The following is a 21,347-nucleotide window of genomic DNA, read 5'->3' as shown; positions in this document are numbered from 1 at the left end:
TCTCTCACACAAATCTGGGAGCTTAATGCTAACATATACTGAGTGAGTAGCTAAATGCTAATATATACTGCGAAACACCATTGATGGGCAAATTGGACGTTGCAACATAATTTTTTGCAAATTATTTTGTGGACTCGCAAGCTATGATTCCCAAACTCCAGTTTGAGAGCCCCTGTTTCAAATTCTGCAAGACTTGTGATGCATGTTGCACTATGCTACTTTTTTCTCCCTGTTCGCCATTGAACTGCTATTATTCTTACTCTGGTTTCAAGCGCTTTGGTGCTCCTCGTGTGGCCGAAAAACTGCTGTGAGCCCCCTCTCAAGCTAAGCAGGGGTCTTTCTGGAAAGAAAAAGAAAAGCCAGGGGATGGTATCCAGATGTGAATGACTCTTTATGCCTTCAAAGGAACTCTGTGTGTGTCAACGGATTGTGTGTTACGATGTGGGCATTAATAATAAAAATAAAAAAAATTAAATCAAGGCCATTTACAGCAGAACCTTTGACTCAGTCTGCTTTATCGGACCTGGCAAAATGTGTTTAGTATGAGTATATATATATATATATATATATATATATATATATATATATATGTGTATCTTTTTGTGCTGGGGCTTGGTCCTTAACCCCCGCAAACAGCAAGTGGTCACAGTACTCAACCTACCTCAATTATTTCATTATAGCTAAAAATAGGAGGCGCCGCAGCCGAGCTAAAGCTCCATCAGAGGAAAATCATATAAAGTCCATCTCTCGGGCAGTGAGAGGTGTTGCTAAAGGCTGTGCCGCAAAAGAATCAAACGTTAGCCAATTGTGCATTGTTATAAATTGAATTGGCTGCTGCACATCCACTTTGAGGCTGTTTAACATGATTGTCAATTCCGTTTTGGTGCCAGCGCTTTGTGCAGTGCAGCTGCTCCCCGTTCACTCAGCCAACAAGTTTTCATAATAAAGCACATTTTCATAGTAAAGACAAAAGAAACCATCTCAATTACTGACAGCAGTTGTGCGGCTAAATGTGTTTCTTTCACAATTTAAATGGCTCATATTATGGAAAACGGACTTCTTGATGTCTTAAATCTTGTGTCTGGAATTGTTGAAATATTGCTTAAATTTAGCAGTTCGTACATTTTACTACCTTACTTAACCTTGCAGGAAAATGGATTTCTAAATCTGAACAACAATCTAAATTGCGCGTTTATGTAACGCTGTTTTTTTTTTAACAGATAGAAAACAGGGCACGTCCTAATCTCGCTCCCTTACGTCCACACGACAACTCCCGCGGCTCCATTAACGCATTAAAACTTCTTAACTGGGTCATCTTGGCTCATCTTCGCCAAACAGGCTCTTTATAGTCATCACATTCACACCCCCTTCCAAGCATGTTCACCCGCACACGCACACACACGCACACACACACACACACACAAGTACACGCAGATGGGACACTAACCTCTTTCTGTCACGAGGAGTTAGTCAAGAGTAGAGGATAAAAATAAATCCAGTGGTGCCTCCACTTACGAGTCAATTGACTAAAAAGTTTTTCGAGATACAAGCCGCTGCTCGTCTGATTTTATGCCTTGAGTTGCAAGCAAAAATTTTAATTGAGATTGCAGCAGCGAACCTCACAAGAAAAAGCTGGATATTTCTTGCAAAGTGTTTTCTTCAAGCTGTTTATGGTCACTCCCAGTTGACCAACATCAAATGACCAAACCCATACAATAGGTGAGCCATGACCTTAGCAATGCGAGCCCGAGGGCACTTTGACCTCAATTTCAATCGGGAGACAAGGGCGGCACAGGCTCAAAATGGCAGCGTTCTCAACTTGATGAAAGCTAATCTGCTTAATTGTTATTCCACAAACACATTATTAATCAGAGTGTGGAACTTAGGGCGCTTTTCTTTTCTCCTATGGTCTGACATAACATGAATGCACCACAATTCAATGGCACTCACATCCAGTTGGAAGTATCAAGTGTTAATGGAATGGGGCCTGGTGTAGAGGATTTAACGGGATTTGAATTGAAAGCTCCCATTGTTTCACGCACAATTGGTTTCAGCATTAGCTACATTTCAACGGGACTGCAGTCACTCACATATACTGCAACCATAATGAGCATTAAAAGTGAAATACACTTGACTACAATGCACTTATGTCATGAAATAGAACGTCAGCAGAAGGGGGGAATGATGTAAATTAGCCTTCTTACCTATCACCCGTGTTTATCATATGCTGAAGAACATACAGTGGTCAGCATTAGGTACACCTTCACAATCTATATTGTATTCATTTAACAATGTTTTTGTTGTTATATTTGGCTTCCTTTTTTATGAGCTGCATTGTACATCAAGGGCAAAACAACTTTAGAAGATATATTATTCAAAATCAATTGGATCATTACAATTAAAAATACATCAAAACGTGATTAATAACAAAAAAAGAATACATTTGACTACAAAATTAGATACATGCATTGTATTAATTAAACTCAATAATATACTCAAAATAAAAATATTTTTACGTACATTAAATAACACCCATGGTTTTAAAATACATTTTGAATTAAATTACATAATACATAAATCATTCAAAAATTATTATACTGTAATAAGACTGCATATTACGGAAGATGATTAGTAAATCATCATTAGTAAAAATTAAAAATCAGGAGCGAAATATATAATTCAAAATCAAATCAATCAAAAATTAAATTAAATACTGCTTGGAGTCTTGGACCTCAGTTACACATTTAGGTGTACCTAATGAAGAGTCCAATTGGCATTAGTATAAAACATTTTGTATTGAAATGTGGCCTGGGCTTTAATATTGGGTTTTAATATTACTTTAAAACATGTAATATGTAAAATAATAGTGGCTAGTTAGCTATCCAGCTGAAGCTATCGCGCTGTTGCATAATGCTTCGCCATGGCAACACTGCTCCGCAGTTGTGACGTATAATATACGCGACGCAGCACTGACACGTCATCAACGTGTTTGTTTTCCTCCGGGCTGAGCTGTCACTGGGTTAGCCGCCGACTGTCTTGTGTGGCCGAAATGCTTACTCCGGAGGCGGTATGGCACTTCCCGGTGCAAATGTGGGACCAGGTTCTGTCCAAGGTGAACCGTGCGGTGGTCTTCATGGACGACCCCTGTGCGGAAATCCTCCACTGGAGCGTTGGCGGTGCCGCTGCGTTGTTCGAAGCCGGAGCCCAAAACGTGAAGCAGTTCTCCAGCTTCGAGTCGTGCAGCGAGGACGAGCCCAAAGCGGTGTTTGTGGTGAGTAATGATAAGAATAACAAATGCTTAGCCTGGATAATTTACCACGAGAATTGTGATGCTTGCGTTCAGAAGCTGTAAGGAGTAAAGTGGAAATGAGCACAACTGCAAGTTAGCCTACAAAAACGAACCTAAAACATGAACAGAAGTGAGTACGTGTTTATTAACCACTCGGGATGGACGGTAATTTAGAAAGAAAGGGTCCAAATTTCCCCTGAAACCTAATCCAAATACCAGTCAGTTTTAGGACAAAAGCTCGATTAATTGAGGCTAATGAATTGATTATCAGAATTTTTGTCAGGCAAATGTCGAAATCTTCATTGGCGTAAAAAAATCCATATCGTTTGTGTATGTAATTACTCTTCATGAAACCAGTTTATTCCTTTACATTTTCCTTTAGTATATATTTTTGCATGATTTAAAATGCAGCGGGTCAAATTGACGTGAATTTTTTTTTTTAATTTACATGTTTTTCCATTTCCCAGGTGAGCACCTTGCTGAAGGGACGCACAGTGGACACCTTAAAGGACATCATCTCACTCAGCCACTTGCAGTACTGCGTCGTGGTCACGTCCGTGTCCCACCCGCTGCACCTGCTCGCCAACAACGTGACGGCGGCCGACGCGGACGGCTCCACGCCCGTCTTCGAGCAGCTGGAGGACAAGCTGTGTGAGTGGATGGGCAACATGAACAACACGGCCGAGGTCCTGCACGTGCCGCTGTCCTTCGCTCCCGTATCCCAGCAGCTGCTCCTGGCGCCCGCCTTCGCCCGCCTCTTCCCGCTGCTGCCACCCGACCTGCGCGCCCTCAACGCCAAACGGCCGGAGAAGAAGCGCTTTACCAGCCTGCTGGACGTGGACATGCCCACACTCCCCGCCGAGCTGCATTTGGAGATCAAGGCGCTGGCGGGGGCCTTGAACGCCCTGTTTGAGGCCACCGGCAGCAGGGAGGAGAGCTTCGCCGTGGGCCCCATGAGTCGCCTCATCGCGGGGGAACTGGCAGCTCACCCACAGGCCAAGAACCGCAGGAAGACGGCCCCCAATAAGGCCTCAATCATCTTTGTCGACCGCACCATGGATCTGACAGGTACCACTTGTTTGTTTGCCAGGTCACATGTGGTGTTATATGGAGAGAGAGATATGGATTTTTTTGAGGCCGATTACGATATTTGGCAGGATGGACTTAGGATAACCGTTGAATCGGCCTATTCATTAAAAAAATGCAAAATGAATCAAATAACTTGTAAAACAAAATGAATAAAGCAGATAGTGTGATTTGTGTTTCATAATGAAACAATGTTGTTTTTTTCGCTTCCAAAAAAAAAATCAGGTGCAGTCGGTCACCATGGTGACAGCCTGGCAGAGAAAATCTTGACGGTGCTGAAACCTCTGCCGGGTCACGTGACGGACGTGCAGGTCGACATGCGAGAACTGACTGGCGTGCTAATCTGTCCTGGTTCTGAGAGCTGCGTGGCACCGGGTTGCCTGGCACAAACTCAGTGAGTTTCTAATATTTTTTACCGTATTTCTTTTCTTTGGCTTTTTTTGTTATGCTGCCACGGAAGGATAAATAGTGCTATTAGGTGATGGTTGTATATGTTTTTAAGTATTCCTTAGTGTGCCTGTTCTCACTGATCGCTCGCACGGTTTCCCAAATGAGAGGCATATCGTGCTTGCTTCAAGCTATTTATTTGTCACTCCAAGTTGAAGTTTACTGTAAAGCTGACATAATAACAAAAGAGGCTTCAAAATTGTAGATTTAAATACCGAAATGTTCAAACAAATTGTATAATTTGAAAGTCCGTTAGCTCAATGTTAAAATATAAACCAAGCATGCATGGGAACAAAAACTCTTCTCTTCTTCTTGCTCTTAATCATGCAGCATCTACATCCAGTAGAGCTCAATGCTGCCCAGAAAGTTGTGGCACCATGTGGTACTACACTCAAGGTGCCCAATTCGAAATTCAGACTTGCCTGTAAGCTGTTAAAATGTATTTAAAAATACATATATATTAGCTTACAAATCTTGATGGCAAGGGTAAAACTATTTTAAAATGTGTTTATACGGTCTCTCTATATTGCAGATTTTCAGCTATTGTGGGTGTGTCTGGAACGTATATGTAACTGTATCCAAAAAAAAAAAAACAACAACAATTGAATGTAGCTAGAATTTGCCATTGACAATGCAAATATCTATAACTAATAATGGTTGCACTAGACTCACGCAGCTTGCACAAATGAAGTCATTTGTGAGGATTTTTTTTTTTTCCACTTGAGCCCATAACATTCACACACGCACCGAATAGGACTGCCTGGCACATGAGCGCCACAAGCAAGGTTCCAGCGGTTGCGTCAAGCTGTGCGGCCAACACGTGTTGTACATGGCCGGGATCAGGCCCACATCATTCGTTCCATTCCCGACTCGCCCCATTCATGTGGTCGCAGGGAGACTGGGACCGAGAGGACGTCTTGTGGCTTTTATTGCTTTATTAGTCCCTGGAAGAGAACACCGGAATGCATGGCGACGTGTACACAAACACACCAAGTGCACGTACTGCATATGTAAACTCTATAAACTCTATATATCGCCACCGGACATCATTTTAATGTCGTTAGAGGGTCAGAAATAGCATTAAATTAAAAAAGACTAACCAAAAAATTGTGTTAAAACAGTACTTTGTGCAATAGCTTTGCCTGAGATTGAGTTACTTGGTAATTTATGTACCGGTAGTTATAAAAGAGCATAGAATAATGGAAAAAAAAATTCATTATGTACAGTAGATGAATCACTACATCCTCACTTTATTATATAATGACATTTAAATAAATGTAGAAGTAAAAATTAATAATGATTTTTTTTTTCAACCTGTATGTTTCTGTGATTGTGTATATATTTCTGTAAATTAATCATGATATCACTTCTAGATTAAGTTTCTCTGCAAAATAATATAATGATTAAAATATCGGATTTAAATTAAGTAAATAAATTGCTGTATTTTTTTTCTATATTAAGTTCTCCACTAAAATAATAATTAAAAGTTACATTTGGATGACGTACATATATAAATCCCTATAAAATTCCTAGTTTAGTTTTAATAATTTTAGAAATACGTTTATCATCTATCGTTCCTATATTAACATATTTGCTAACTTAATAATAAAAATATTATTTAGATTATAAACCTACATCACTGTATCCTTTCTATATTAAGTTATTCAGAAAACTAATAGGAATTACAAATTCAATTTTGATTAAGTCAATGAATTGCCATTTCATTTGTAGATTATACCTTAATATTAGGCAAAATAGCAATTACAAAATTCAATTTAGATTTTATCGATAAATTGCGACATGATTACTATATTAAGTCATTTGGTAAAATGATGTACATATTCACAAACAAAACAAATACTAAACTGTCTCAGTTGTTGATAGAGATAAGACAGAAAAAATGAAAAAAAGTGGTCTGCTTTTCCAAATGGATATGAGCTCGTTTTTTTGTCGTTTTTTGTCGTTTTTTTTTGGTCAACAGCCTAATTGAAAAATTTGTAGTTAATTCCACACAATCGACAGATTTCCTCACGATCAGTTTACTCGATTATTATGGCCACCACCCTCCTCATCAGCTGTTTTTTTTTTTTTTAACACTGGACTTGAAAGCTTTGAGATTGAATGTATTCGGGATATTTTTGATTTCCCAGAATCACCTCCTACATAGCGTATTTTCCCTCGTCTTGAGTGAATGATGTCCCTTTTATGTTATCTTAACCTCCTCACATACTAAAGCCAAGTAAATCGTTGAGGACATATCAATGATTTATTTGGTTAAAATCTACTGAAAGGAAGATGATGTGGAGTGTGTGCAGTGCGCTGCCATAATGAGCGATCAGCCAGAGTGTTATGGCCTCGCATTTTGCAGAACAGATGTCCCAATCGAGCCTCATTGCAGATGTTCTGGAGGGAAAACATGGCAACGAAACACAGATTTGCCAGTTTGTTCGAGTGCCATGTTTAAGACAATGCTCTTTAATGTTTTCGTGCAAATCCTCTAAAAGGAAGCAGCTTGTGTTTACGCCGACATGCACGTTAACATAAAACAACGTCGTTCCTTTTACAGAGAAACTGTAAAACTGATGTTTCACGTTTCCCTCTAATGAATAAGACAGTCCATTGATGTTGGACTTCCATAAAAAGAAGACAAACTGTTGATGATCAATTTTTCTAGAAAGAACACAAACTATTAATGTTATCATTTTCCCCAAAAATCATTCAAACTATTGTGTTTTGCTTTCTTAAAATGAAGACAAACTTCTGATGTTGCACTTTCCAAAACATTGGGCAACAATTGATGGTGCACAGTCCCAAACTGAAGAAAAACAGTTGATTTACTGTTGTGCTTTCCTAAAAAGGAGACAAACTTGATGTTGCACTTTCCTAAAAAGAAGACAAACTATCACAGTAATAAAGACAATGGATGTTGCCCTTTCCTAAAAAAGAAGACAAACTTTTGATGTTGAACTTTCGTAAAAAATTACAAATTTTGATTTTGCACTTGCCTAAAAAGAAGACAAACTATCAAAGTTGCACTTTTCTGAAATGAAGACAAACAATGGATTTTGCGCTTTACTAGAAAGAAGGCAAACCTTTGACATTGAACTGTGCTAAAAAGATGACAATTTTTTATTTTGCTTTTGCCTAAAAAGAAGACAAACTACGTGGTGTACGTTCCTAAAGTGAAGACAGACTATGGATGTTGCGCTTTCCCAAACTATTGATGTTATACTTTGTCAATAAAAAGACCAACTACTAATGTTGCACTTCCTTCAAATGAAAACAAACTATGGATGTGGTTGAAACTATGGGTCACAAAAAGAACAAAAAACATTGATGTTGCACTTTCTTAAAGACTTACTATGATGTGACACTTGACTAAGATTGAATACAAACATGAAGTTTCATTTTCCTAAAAAGAAGAAAAACTATTGTATTGTGTGTGTGTCCTGTATTTTAAAATATTTTTTTCTCTACGCGAATCCACTGTTGTTCACCCTTAGGTTTACGTTCATCAAAAGTCTGCTGCACCTCATTAAACCCAGTCGTCTTTGCGCCGTTTAGAGTCTCCGTGAAGCGTTTCCTCCTACTGGATGTTGACACACCTACGGTATGATTTGTGCCGTTATTTTTAAACCTCGCTGTGTTTTCATGAGAGGTTTTCTTCTGCTGTTATTGCGTGAAGCGGCTCGAACCTTTTAAATGTTAGGTTGGCGTCGCGTATTTCCTTGCTGTGATTCCAGGTTATTTGAGTAGATTAGCGTGTCCCGCATCCCCAAATACTCGCTGGGCGGTGGGGAGACCCCACACTTACTTTGCAATTACTGTCAAATTTTTTTAGGTCCGTAACCTGCCGAGGGGATTGTTAGGATCCTGCAACCCCGCCCGCCCTTGACCTTGCGGTTCTCGTGTCCACGCCACCGAGTCTCTGCACACCTTCTCTCACGTTTCCTGAGCCGTTGAATAAACCCAGAGTGCGGAGTTTAATAAACGTGTGCCATGTGGAGCTAAAGTTTGTGGTCGGCTACCTTCGCCGCCATGTCTGTGCTGTGCTTGGCTCCGAGAGTCCTTTCCTCGCCCTGTGTGGTGTGTCTGAATCCCATTGGAAGAGGGCACCGAGTTTCCCCCAACCTGGCTCCTCCTCGGACCTTGATCCTGTTGGGAGGGTGTGTATGCGCGTGTAGGTGTGCGTGTGCGCGCGCGTGTGTGTGAGTGCATGGGTGGCCAAGGTGGGGATCTGGTTCCGCGTATCCGACCGCACCCAAGCCATGAGAAAACACGGCGGCGCTGCCATCTCCCTCAAATGTGCCTGGCATATTGCGCAGAATAAAAAAAACACCTATTTCTGTCCCGTGCTGGAGAACACAAGCTGGGGTCCCCCCCCCCCAAAAAAAAAAAAAAAAAAAAATTGCAGTATTGGCGCATGTAAAACAGAGGTAGACGTGCTAATGACAGACAAGCTCACAGAGGTGAAGGAAAACTGGCCACACTCATTCTAAGTTACACAGACTATACTTAGGGGCTGGTGTGAACCGTGCTGACACAAATTTTAGTGACTTTGAAACAGAGGTCCTGCAAAAAAAAAAAAAAAAAAAAAAAGCAAAGCAGAGCCTTAAAAGAGGTTCTGGTATTTATTGGTCTTTGCCAGCCCAACGAAATGGGACATTGACTCATCCTGTGATTGGATATTGAGATGACGGTTTACTAGTGTATTAACTCATTCACTGCCAGACATTTTCAGACCTTCTTTTACCCTCACTTTGAAAAAAAATATAAATAAGTTCCTGGGATTGAGTGGCTGTACTGAAAAGACAAATAAATGTGTCTTTGGCAGTGAGTGAGTTAAATCAATTTTCCACTTTCAAATGAATTGAAATGTCATTAATCTGTTTTTTGTTTCATGTTTTTAATGAAGAAAAATGACACTATATAGTACAAAAAAAATGTAAAGAAATAAACGCTTTTATAAATTGTAGTAAATTTTCTTCTTTTTGTGCAGTGTTAATAGTTGTTCTTTTTACGAAAGTGCAACATCAGTCATTTGGCAACTTTTTAGGGAAGCTCAAGACCAATTTTATGTCTTCTTTTTGGGAAAGTTCAACATAAATAGTATGTCTTCTTTTAAGGAACATGCAGGGTCAAAAGTATGTCTTCTTTACAGGAAAGTGCATCATCAATAGTTTGTCTTCATTTTAGGAAATTGCAACAAGCGTGAGTGTAATTACCACAAAAACTGCTAGGCCTGTCGCGATAAAAACATTTTTTAGGACGATGTACTGTACTTTCCCAGAAGCTACCACGATAAACAATAGTATTGTTGGTGGGTTTTATTAATGCCACTGATATAACAATATTAGAGCATAATATTTCAAGTACATCCTTTTTAAGACCAACTAAATTTAAATTTCTCAAGAATATTTAACACCAGCATTGAAATGTATCCTGAATAAATTGAAAAAATAATAATCATGATTAATCCGTATTTGTAAGTTAAGGTACCAGCGCTATGTTGTGATTTGCCATTCATTTTACAGAATTGCCTTATGTTGGTTGCTCGTCTTTTGTTTCCATCATAAATTGAAGATTAAACGAAAATAGCAGTTTAATTAATGAGGAAGTCTGCCTTTTATCGTAGCAAGACAGAACCATTCTGGATTTTTTTTTTAAATGTACTATTAAGATTTTATCACAGGGATTTAATCAACTGCGATGGCTTCAACTTCAGATGAGACTGATATTAAAAAAGGTGTATGTCTTAGTCGCAGCAATGTTGGACTCCTCCCATCCTGAAAACGTCCACCATGCGTGAAGCCAGTGAACAGCTTTCACCTGAACAGCTTGTTCCCTTCAAGCCCAAGATAACATAACCCTTTTTTTTTTTTTTGTCCGTTTGATGCTCTTTTATTGCGGTTCCACAAAAGGACACTGTGCATTTATTCGGAAACACCCGGATCAAACATCCGCACAGATAACGCTTCAGATCCTCGTGCCCATTCCCTTCAAAGGGCCCACGCTGTTGCTTTTCATTTGAAATGCTAAAAAAGCCCCCCTTAAACTTCCTCCATAGTGCTTACAATAAAGAGCTCACTTTGTACCAACAGCGATCGTAGCATTTATTTTCATTTGCAGCGAATCCTTACAACTATATTGTGGTTCATCGCCCCCACTATGTTGCAGATTTTTAAACGCAAATTTTTACTTTACGAAAACCGATTTGAACCGGAGAAACAGTTTTGATTCAAAAGATGTGAGTGCATCAAACAATACACAAACAAATGAATCGGTCTCAATATGGCTCGAACCGATCCGAAAGTTATACATCGGTAAAAATCATGTTGACGTTGCTGATTTTTTTTTTTTTTTTTTTTTTTTGTTGCTTTGTATTTAATTAACGTGAATAGTTTAGGTTTGGGAGAGCTTTTGACATGTTAATAAACAGGACGACAGCTAATAATACACTTAAACTTCTTAATAACTGCCACATTTACAGAACCGACAAGTTAATTTTCCTTGTACAAACAAAAAAAAAAATTGCATCACACCCTCTCAAACTGAGCAGTAGCTTTTCAAATTAAATCTTTATCCTGCTGAATCAAATCGTTTTCCTACGGAATGTACCTCCTTGAATCGTACCCCATTTATCGACGTCGGTATCAAATCATCTTTTATTGGAAAGACATACACCCCTTGTTTTTACAGTATACAAACTCCAAGACTCCTAGCAGCTCCTGCGATGGAATTCGACCAGAAATTCGACATGAAAAAGCGGGTGCGAGGGTCCATTCGTTGCATTCGAGTTTTATTTGTAGTCGAGTTTTATCTCCCTCCCTCTACTCACTTCCTGCTGCGCCGCCCCCCCTCCTCTCCCCCCAGATGTCTATAAATCTGCTGGGTCATTTTTCTGTCGCTCTTGCCAGGACACACAGACACTCAAGGCCAGGGCTCTGCCTCTCGTCTTCTCCCCGTGACACATCTGTTGCACAAATTTCATCAACCGGCTTCGTACATTGGAGCGCAGTCCGTTGCGTTAAAGTCGCCATAACGTGCGCTTGGGTCGGGAGGTGTGACGTGCGTAGGTGCTGACACGCACCAAACTACCCCCACCCCCCCACCCCGCGAAAATGAAGGATTCAAGCGCCGCGGTTTGAACTTTCCCAGCTGTCAACAACAGACAGGTCAACAACTGTCTGAAATGAAAGGCGACGTAAAATCTGTGTTGTTTTTGGACGGGACTCGCACAAACACATGTTCTCACTCCAGTTGCGGTTCCTCCTATGGCTTTTATTGGACCTTGTTTTTTTTTTGTGTGTGTGTGTTGTGTTCTGTTGCCCGTTACACAGAAAACGCCGGAAACTTAATTGTGTGTTGCAGCTGCGGCAGATAGCTCAGCCAAACGGACAACATTATTCTGCTAGAGGTGAGAGGGAAAATAAAAGCTAATGGACCCCTACGAGAAATTTGAATCCCGTCCTGGAGCGTGGTATTTATGCTGTGTGACTCAGCCATGAATCATGACATGAACTTTTCATGCCAGTACAAGAGTGCGTCATACATAAATGGAGACAGTCCTTGATGTCGTACAATCGTCGAAATTTGAGCGAATATCCATAAAAGTGCACTTCTAAAGTCGCGTTAAAACATGGACTCTGAGTTGTGGTTGAGCTGTCACATAGCGTGCTCCAGCATGGCCTAGAAACGCCTACCTCAAATCGACGCCTCCTTTTTTCCCCATCCAGAAAAAAAATATATATTGGACTCTCTGACTGACTGGTGCGTCCTAAAACCAAATCAACATTCTCGAACCGAGACGGGACTGGTATGGAATTGACCCTGATGACCTCCTGAGCAACATGGCTGTCTTAATTCCAACTTTCCAAGTGGAAGAAAATTCCAAATTTGACAAAAATCTGAGGGTGATTTTGGAGACTCCAGTGTTGGGCAATCACGCCCGCGTGAGATCTGAGCTATTAGCCACAATTATGCAAACAAAATCGGATTTCCGACATGTTCCAAAACCCAGGCAACATCATTTGGAAGTGAAACTTAGAAGTTCCAACTTCCATAATGGGACTTGGAAGAAACGTCCAACAACTTGTTTCCAGCTTCCACGATTCCAATCCAAGTAGTAGATATTGCTCATTGGAATCGTGGAATCATGAAAGTCTGCCTTTTCAATTCATTCTCAATTGATGAACCCTAACCCAAATCCCTGAACCTATGCTGAACCCAAACCCGAACGCCGTACCAACTAAAACCCAAACTGATCATGTGGATCGAGTGCAGCTTAATTCTGCTCGTGTGCTTTATTTGGCTTTTTGTGGCATTGTTGCCCCACTTCTTCCAGTATTACAGCTTTGTCATTTGTCATTACCTATGTTAGGTTAGGTTAAAACCCTAACCCTAACCCGTTTCAGGTTTGGTAAAATTGTTTAGAAATCCAACCAAATGTGAGGCCGGCCACTCTTAGAATTTCTTCTGTACTTAAAGAAAATGCACAATTCATATAGAAATGCACACAGGAAACAGAAACATTCTTCTTTGCCTTCTCACACACTTCCAGGAACAATTCAATTCCCACCCCCCTCCCTTTCTCCCTAACCCCCCTCACTCATTAATGGATGCAGACAGTCATCTGTTATTTCATCACTTAAATATGCCTACTCATTCCTCCGCCTGTTTTACACTATGTGATGTTCAGCCACCTTTTTTGCATTCACACACAAATGCACTCAGCTCTTATGTTGGAGTGCAAGAGTGCCCCCTTCAGGTGGTTCATAGCAGTATTGTCAACCTCCCAGCCCCCAGTAGCTCCCAAGTGCAGTGTTGCTCACCTAGTTTGGGACCATTATGAACTTTGGCTTGAAGCCCCGCCCTCTTCTGACCAAATGGCCCGGCAGGGAATGCGTCAAGGGGTGTGCGTGTGCGGGTGTGTGCGTGCGCGCGTATGTGGTGAAGGGTGGGCACGGAGCCAAATGAGAACCATATTTCATCCACTTCTATGGTCCTCGGGGAACACACACACACACACACATGCACACACAGTCAGATGTTTTGCAAACACGCTAGAGAAGAAGACGTACGCGTTCTCGGACACGGTCGAGTCGAGGCGTAGCATTTCAAACACGTCAAACACGCGGGATGTTACTTCACGATTTGCGTCCTCCCTTGCCAAAAAAAAAAAGAAGAAAAAAAGAATAATAATGTTCTCCAGAAATGGAACCATGTCATGGGTCTGGACTAACGTCTGGAATTCCCCACATCTTAAGCAAGCCTGCATATTGTTGGGAAATAGCTGATTTATATTTGTGAATCTTTTTTTCGCAACGACTAAACCGACTGTGTCGTGTTTGGTTGTTTTTTTTTCTTTTTGTTTTACTCTCGTCTGTGAAGATGGCGGGCGTCCCAGCGCGATACCCCCCTCTCCTCCTTGTCCAGCCCTGAGGTCTGGAACAGATTACATCTGATATTAAACACATGGCAGCAGTTAGAAAGCACAAAAGACGACGATGACGAAGAAGAAGAAAAAAAAAAAAAAGGCGGCACATTTGTCAACAAGCGCCCCCTCCCTCCATCTACCTTCCCTCGCTCTTTGTCCGCTTCTCCTGCTGCCTGCCGCCGTCTCGGAATATTTCACGAGAGATGCAAAACACAGGAACCGTTTTTTTTTATTCCCCAGACAACAAACTGTCAGTGCTGCAGGAAATCAAAGAGGAGAAATGCAATAAAAATGTCACTGGTGTTTGAATTCTGTTGAATGAGATCGAGTGCCTTTTGATTTCCTTGTATTGCCGCTTCATTCGCATTTGGAGTGGCTGACAGGTGGGTTTTTTTTTACTTGGGTTTCGCCTATGACGAAAAATCTATAGTGAACCCGCATTTATCGCAGGGATACGTTCTCGACCCATCCATGATAGGTAAAAAAAAAAAATATTGAAACATACATAATATCTCACTCTCTCGCTCGCACGGTTCTCCAAATAAGAGGCCCGGCGTGCTTGCTTCAAGCTGCTTGTCAGTCACGTCAGTTGAAATTTACTGCAAAACGTATACATGAATAACAGATATTTCATCATTGGATATAGATGTTTCACCAAACCTTTCTAAAACAAAACCCGTGATCTTAATGCTAAGATATTATGTGAAAAGTCCTAAACAGGCTAAGGACATTTAGCATAAAAGTTACGGTCAATCTATAACTTCAAACAAATGCTAGTTTAACACACACGGCGTAGCAGCACATGCTAACAGAGCATACAACAATACATGCATATTTTCTCTTCTGCTTGCTCTTAATTCTGCTTGCGGTAGACCTCAGTGCTGCCTGTCACGTTGCTGCACATTGTGATTGAAAGCCCCCAATTTTAAATTCAGCGTTCCCTGTATGACGTTGTCCTTTTGAAAAACACTTTTCTTCAATTTTGAAAACAGTTTTTTAATTTTCACATTAATGCTATGCATGTAACGTGGAAACACCATTTATGTAAAAATAATAATAAAAAAAAATGGAGGTAAGTGTTTTTCACAGGTAGCAACGACATACTGTAAAAAAGGTTAAAAAAAAAAATAAAAAAAAGTGGGGGAACACTGTTTAGGCTCCTAGTTGCTGATGCATCCAACGTTCAGTCCAGAAAACTGTCTTTTGGGTTCAAACATGCGATTGTGAAGCTGACACTCAATTGTATATTAGGGTGGCTTTGGAAATTTGTACTGGATGGATAAATGTAAGTATTTATTATGTGTATTACTTTTGAGGTCATGAAAAGCTAATGTTCAATACGGTACAAGCAATGTATTAAGTAACACTCATTTTCCTAGATGTTCGTTCCGGTAGATTTTGATCGTGTCGCACACACATGCCTTGTGCAAAGTTCCCATTAGCGAGGCGGATCAGAGTGTTCCGTAAGCGAGGAGATAAGGAGACCGGGGAGAGATGCTATCAAGAGGAGCTTTGCTCTCCTCAGGCTCTGACACACTACCACAGTATTAACATAGATGGGGAGAACATTCCAAATGTTGAGTCAGTGTTAATTCTGGCTTTTTCCTGTGCGGGGTCCCGCAGGGGAGTCGACGCGCTCCGACTATCAAACTGACAAGATTCAGTCTCGTCCATTTTGTCCATGCAGGCTCTTTGTAAACGACACAGCTATACAATACGTAAAAGAGTTCTGCTCTACCCTGATTCGCCAATTTACCAGGAATACAGTGTGAAGCGGCGACATTATAAAAATCCTCTAAAAGACCTTCATCATAGGTACACGGGGGGTAAAAAGCACAGATTTCAACCTGAATTTAAAAGCATTTACACTTGGCGCTAACTTGTTGGCAGCTTATTCCATTTGCATTCAGCATAACAGCTTAACTGCTGCTGCACCATGTTTGCTTTGAAATCTGGGCTTCATTAATTGATCCAAGTCTGCTGATCAGTCAGCCTTTCTTTAATGTATTCAGGAAGTATGTCACTGGAGAATAGCATGGGGCGTAGAACCAAGCCTTGTGGAACACCCCACATAACGGTCATCCAGTGCTTCGTGTGTAATAAAATGAAATAGTCATAAACATTATGCTGACGTATGCTCCATCACACTAGGCAGGATTTACAGTTTGAAACTGAAACAAAAACCTCAACGTCATTGTTTTGTTTGCCGCCAGGTCACAGTTAATAAAAGAAAAAAATCAAATTCCTCAAGCTGTAGCGCACATTTTTAGAATGCGAACCCCAAACAGACGTCGCACTGCACCGCCGGGATTTACGGTTTGAAATGCAAACACAAACCTCAACGTCATCGTTTTGTTTGCTGCCAGGTCGCCTGCAGCCCGCTCCCTGTGGGACGCCATGCTCACCAGCAAGCACAAGGAAGGCGTGATGGAGGTCCGGCGGCAGCTCGTGGAAGCGGCCAGTAAGGCGAAGCTGCCCATTAAGATGAGCATGGGTATGAATTTTATTCAGCCATCCTTTCTTTTGTCTGCAAGGATGCGAAAAGACTGTTTATTCATCCACTTCAATTAGACTTGTTGACTTACTTAACACTTTGACTGGCATTTATTTGTATGACACCAAATTTAAAATGACTCCACAAGGGACGGGTCGTCGCGCGATATTACAGCCCCTTAGCGCCACCTACTGAGTCAAAGTCAAAATCCCCTTGCTCAGACTGTGCGTTTGCACATGTGGCTGTGGAGGAAATGTGAACCACATGTTGGAGCTGTGACACACACACACACACACACACATGTGCGCAAACTTTTGTTGTTTGTTAATGAAGCAAAAGAGGCCGAGGCAAAGGGATAAAAATGTGTCGGCGTGCAAAAAATAAAAGTCGGCCCACAAACACACACGTAAACGCACGCACGGGCCTCTGATTCCCACCTTGCACGTTCACCTTTATGCAACCTTCTGACTCACATTGCATGACTGATGCGCACACACGCATTGAGAGTTAGTGTGAATGCTAGCATCTGGCACAAAAATGGGCAGGCCCTGTTCGGTCCCTCAGCTCCTGTAATGTGTGAGGTGAAAAAAAAAAAAAAAAGGGTCTGGTAACAAGCGGGTTGGTTGATGTGTCGGAGGTCACACAGACACACACGGTGGTTTTCCTTTCACTACCTTGTGCTTAAAAACGCAATTTGCGGGCCGTCTGAACATTTAACAGCGATCAATGAGGTGGCCGGCCGCCGATGTAAGATGCAAACAAACGCTAACCTCGGGATGAAACCCGCCATTTAAAAGTCGATTTACGCTCGACACAAATCTCCTTTCGGGCGAGGGCCGGAATAATGATAGAGGATTAAACGGTTCACTTGTGCGGCAATTAATGTGTGGCAATGTCCGTGTCAATAAAAGACATTTTCTGTTATGTCTAAGTACAGTTGTATCCAGGGCTGCGCAGTAGAAGCGGGATATTCAAGAGAAAGTATGAATTTGCCTGAAGGTAGAGATTTGGATCCTACCGACCAGTCGTGGTTACGCATTTTGATTTCATTATTGTATCTCCCTTCACGCTCACCGCTAACTGTGACAGAAATTGTATGGCCAGCTCCAAGAGAAAGTGGAAACGTTACAGGTCGGCCATATTGTCGAAATGAGGGAAATCAATGAACGTTACGCCTAATAACACTTGAGTGTTCCGGATATTTAAACTCACAAAGTGAATGATATTCACTATTTGGTGGCATAACCCGTACTTGCAATTACAGCATCAAGCCTGCGACTCATTGACTTCACCCGACTGTTACATTCTTCAATTCCAGGCCTTTACCGCAGCCTCATTCAGTTCTTGTTTGTTCCTGGCGGGTTCTCCCCTCACTCCCCTCTTCAGGAGGTAAAATTAATTTTCTATTGGGTTAAGGTCCGGTGATTGAGTTGGCCAGTCTAAGACCTTCCAGTTCCCCCCCCCCCGATGAAGTCCCGTCTTGTCGGCAGTGTGTTTTGGGTCGTTGTCTTGTTGCGTGATGAAGCTTCTCCCGATAAGTTTGGATGCATTTTCCGTACATTTCCTGACAATATGGTTTTGAAGACATCAGAATTCATTCTGCCGCCTCCATTAAACCACACAAAAACGAAAAACAAATTTAAAATAAACCGCGCAAAAAGGATATCAAAAACATGATCAACGACATTACAAAAGCATCATAAAAAATCTTCCCAATAACACATATAATAACATTCACACCTGCATTTTTCACAAGTCCGCTTGGGCGTTTTAAAATCAGTCATACTTCTACAGCTCCCCAAAAAACAAAAAATCTCCATCCCTCGATTCACTTCACCCACTACACAGTACGCCAACATTCTCACATCCAACTTGGCTCGTTGTCGTCTCGACAGGATAACATCATCCACTGAGAGAACGAGAAAATAATCCACTTTCTCAGAGCCTCCGCTTGACCCGTCAGCTTTCTCACTGCACAATCGGATGATGAAATTCCCCTGCCGTGTTGTACGTGTGTGCACATTTGTGTGTGGATGTAGTTGTGTCCGGTGTTTGGGAACCTTTCTGGAGCAGCTATATCATCACCGTCCGTCCGTCTGTATCTGCTTGCGTGCGTATTATCTTGTAGATTTATTAGGGGTGTAACGGTACGCCAAAATTCACATTGAGATGCGATGTGGAAATCCGGTCACGGTTCAGTTCACATTGGCTACAGTGAGGGAACAAAATGAAAACTGCAAAACTGCTTTTTTAACAAGAGGGCGATCGTATATTGGTTCTGTAGCATCGTCAACATTGAAGAATTTTGAGAAAAGTTTGTCACTTGGAAACTCTTTTCCATTGTGGAAAATGCGTACGTCTTCTTTAACAATGAAAAATCTGTTCTTAATTCCAAACAGAAGCCAACTCTGAAGAACTGTATCTGCGGTGCCCTCTTTTAGCCCATGATCGCCAATCACACGTATTACAGCTTGGAAGGGGGCCTCAGTGGTCAAGCACTCATAAAATTACCTCGACTTCTCCGCTCTCTGGGTCCGTAAATAAAATGATCTCGTTTGTTCCTGGTGTCCCCCTTTCACGGAGAGTTACTTATGGGTCTGTCCGGCCGCTGAGGTGGGCCACAACTCAGCGCCCCACCAATTCAACCCCCAAGCCCCCCGTACGACAGCAGACATCGCTTAGCCTCAAACTCACCCCCGCTCACCTACAGTCGTCTTCAAGTAGCCGGACTAAATCATCGCTTGCCCTTTTGCTCTTCTTTGCATCCCTGAAGACTTTCATCGTCGGGTCGGCCTCACTCGCTCTTTCGGCACATCCAGCTGCTCGGTTTATTTATAGCACGATTCTGCGCTTTCGGTCTTTACAGAAAGCGAACACTCCCAAGGAGCCGATGTCGGCCACAGCTCATGCCTGGACACTCACACGGAGACGAACCAGCTCGCAATTAATTAGCATAATGCACAAACTGTAAAAAATTTTACCAGCTATGTTATTGCAAAAAGTACAATATTATAAAGTGCAATTGTCTTTGTTAAAAAACGTGTAATTCATCTGCTTGTTGACGAAGTGCTGCCTCTGCGTGTAAAAACACCATCAATGCTTTGACCGTCTTTGTTATTAAAACACCTTTTAATTGTGAAAATAACGCGTAATATGTCTGTGACGCTCATTTCGCACCTTTTGGTCCTCGCGAAAGGGGAATATGGGACTTGTGTATTTGCTGGTAGGGCGGAGTAGTCGGTTCATATCTCATGTGGCCAATTGAAACACAGAGTGACGCCAAGTGTGAACTCACTCGTGATCAAATCACTCAGTGCAAGGTGTTCCACGGTGTCCTATTTTCCCTGGTTCTGTTTTTCTAAAACCTCGATACTTCCTTTGAGGTGGTGTCCCGGATTGACTGGCGCTGAACGTTCATTAGCATAGATAAGAGCGACGGTTCAATCCCAGTTCTTTGATAACGAGGACAGACTTCTGCGCACGTGGGCCGGAGGCCTTGCCGCTAAATGTTTGATTCCATTCGACACACACAGCGCAACTTTTTAGTCGACCATTATCCAGTTGGAGTTTAGCTTGGCCCTGGCACTGGGTGCGTTTCTGTGCCTGAATTATGGTTGGCACATCAAGGCCGGTGAAGCCGAGAGGTTTACGCTGCAGGGAGATTTTTTTTTTTTTATGGCGGGGTATATTCACAATAGAGCTTTTCAGGCTCACGCACCGAAGCTTATTATGTGAAAATGATTTAATTTTAGCACGAAACTTTGACCTTACCTTTTGTACATGCTCATATTTGGCATGAGTCTTTCACTGGAAAACTGTCAGTTTGCTTTAAAGTAGTTTAGTTTTGTAATTATGTTCCCTTTTAATGCCGGGAAATGTCAGTATCCTCTCTTGCCCATGTAATCGAAACTGCCATGTATTCTGGGTTGCCACAGGTGCTTAACATTTTTCATAATTGCCTGATACAAACCGCTAACGGAATTGCTGCAGTTGTTGGAAATCTGCTGATTCAAGCTAATTGCTAATTATTGTTAAAGACGGTTTCTCCACATATTTAAAGAGCATCTTTAATACTGCCCTGAGAACTAATTTACAACATGCGGTATGACTCCACAATCCATCTGAGAATAGCAAAATAGTTCAAATGGGCTCAGAGGTTAACGATTTGATGTCCGCACGTGAACAACTGTCTATGAAGATATTCACAGTTATCGCTCTTAGTTTCTCCTGATGGGATAAGTGAGACGTCTTTCTTGTGTTAGAAGGTGGAAACCGTGTGGGGCGGTAATTCGCGGGTTATCATGGAACGTATCACCCGCGTAAAGTGAGGGACCACTGTTAATGCATTTGTGACTCGAGAACCACGAATAACTGAGGGATTTTTCTGCATATCGTCGCTGTCCTGTGAAAAACACTTACGTCCAATTTTTTTTTTTTAATTTTCACGTTAATGCGATGTCTGTAACGCGGAAACGCTAGTCACGTAAAAATAAGAACATTGAAAAAAAATGGACAAATTTTTTTCACAGGACAGCGACGATATGGTCAAATGACCAAACGTCACGGTGGCCAAAAGTTTTCGTGAACCCTGTAAA

At 41.6% G+C, this 21,347-nt stretch overlaps 1 protein-coding gene across 1 annotated transcript in view; it reads left to right on the top strand.

Moving 5' to 3' along the window:
* Positions 1-2,960: 2,960 nt before the first annotated feature.
* Positions 2,961-21,347, top strand: part of scfd2 (sec1 family domain containing 2) — a 91,322-nt gene continuing 72,935 nt past the window's right edge. The window contains exons 1-4 of the mRNA XM_086047749.1: positions 2,961-3,271; positions 3,757-4,357; positions 4,601-4,769; positions 16,625-16,752. Coding sequence (XP_085903875.1) covers positions 3,050-3,271; positions 3,757-4,357; positions 4,601-4,769; positions 16,625-16,752 — 1,120 coding nt within the window. The 5' untranslated portion in view covers positions 2,961-3,049. The remainder of the gene's footprint in view (positions 3,272-3,756; positions 4,358-4,600; positions 4,770-16,624; positions 16,753-21,347) is intronic.

Source organism: Filicampus tigris, chromosome 12, assembly GCF_054856515.1.
Source record: "Filicampus tigris isolate MCC_2025a chromosome 12, RoL_Ftig_1.0, whole genome shotgun sequence".
In the NCBI taxonomy this organism is placed as follows: domain Eukaryota; kingdom Metazoa; phylum Chordata; class Actinopteri; order Syngnathiformes; family Syngnathidae; genus Filicampus; species Filicampus tigris.
This window is presented reverse-complemented; position numbering and strand designations above follow the sequence as displayed.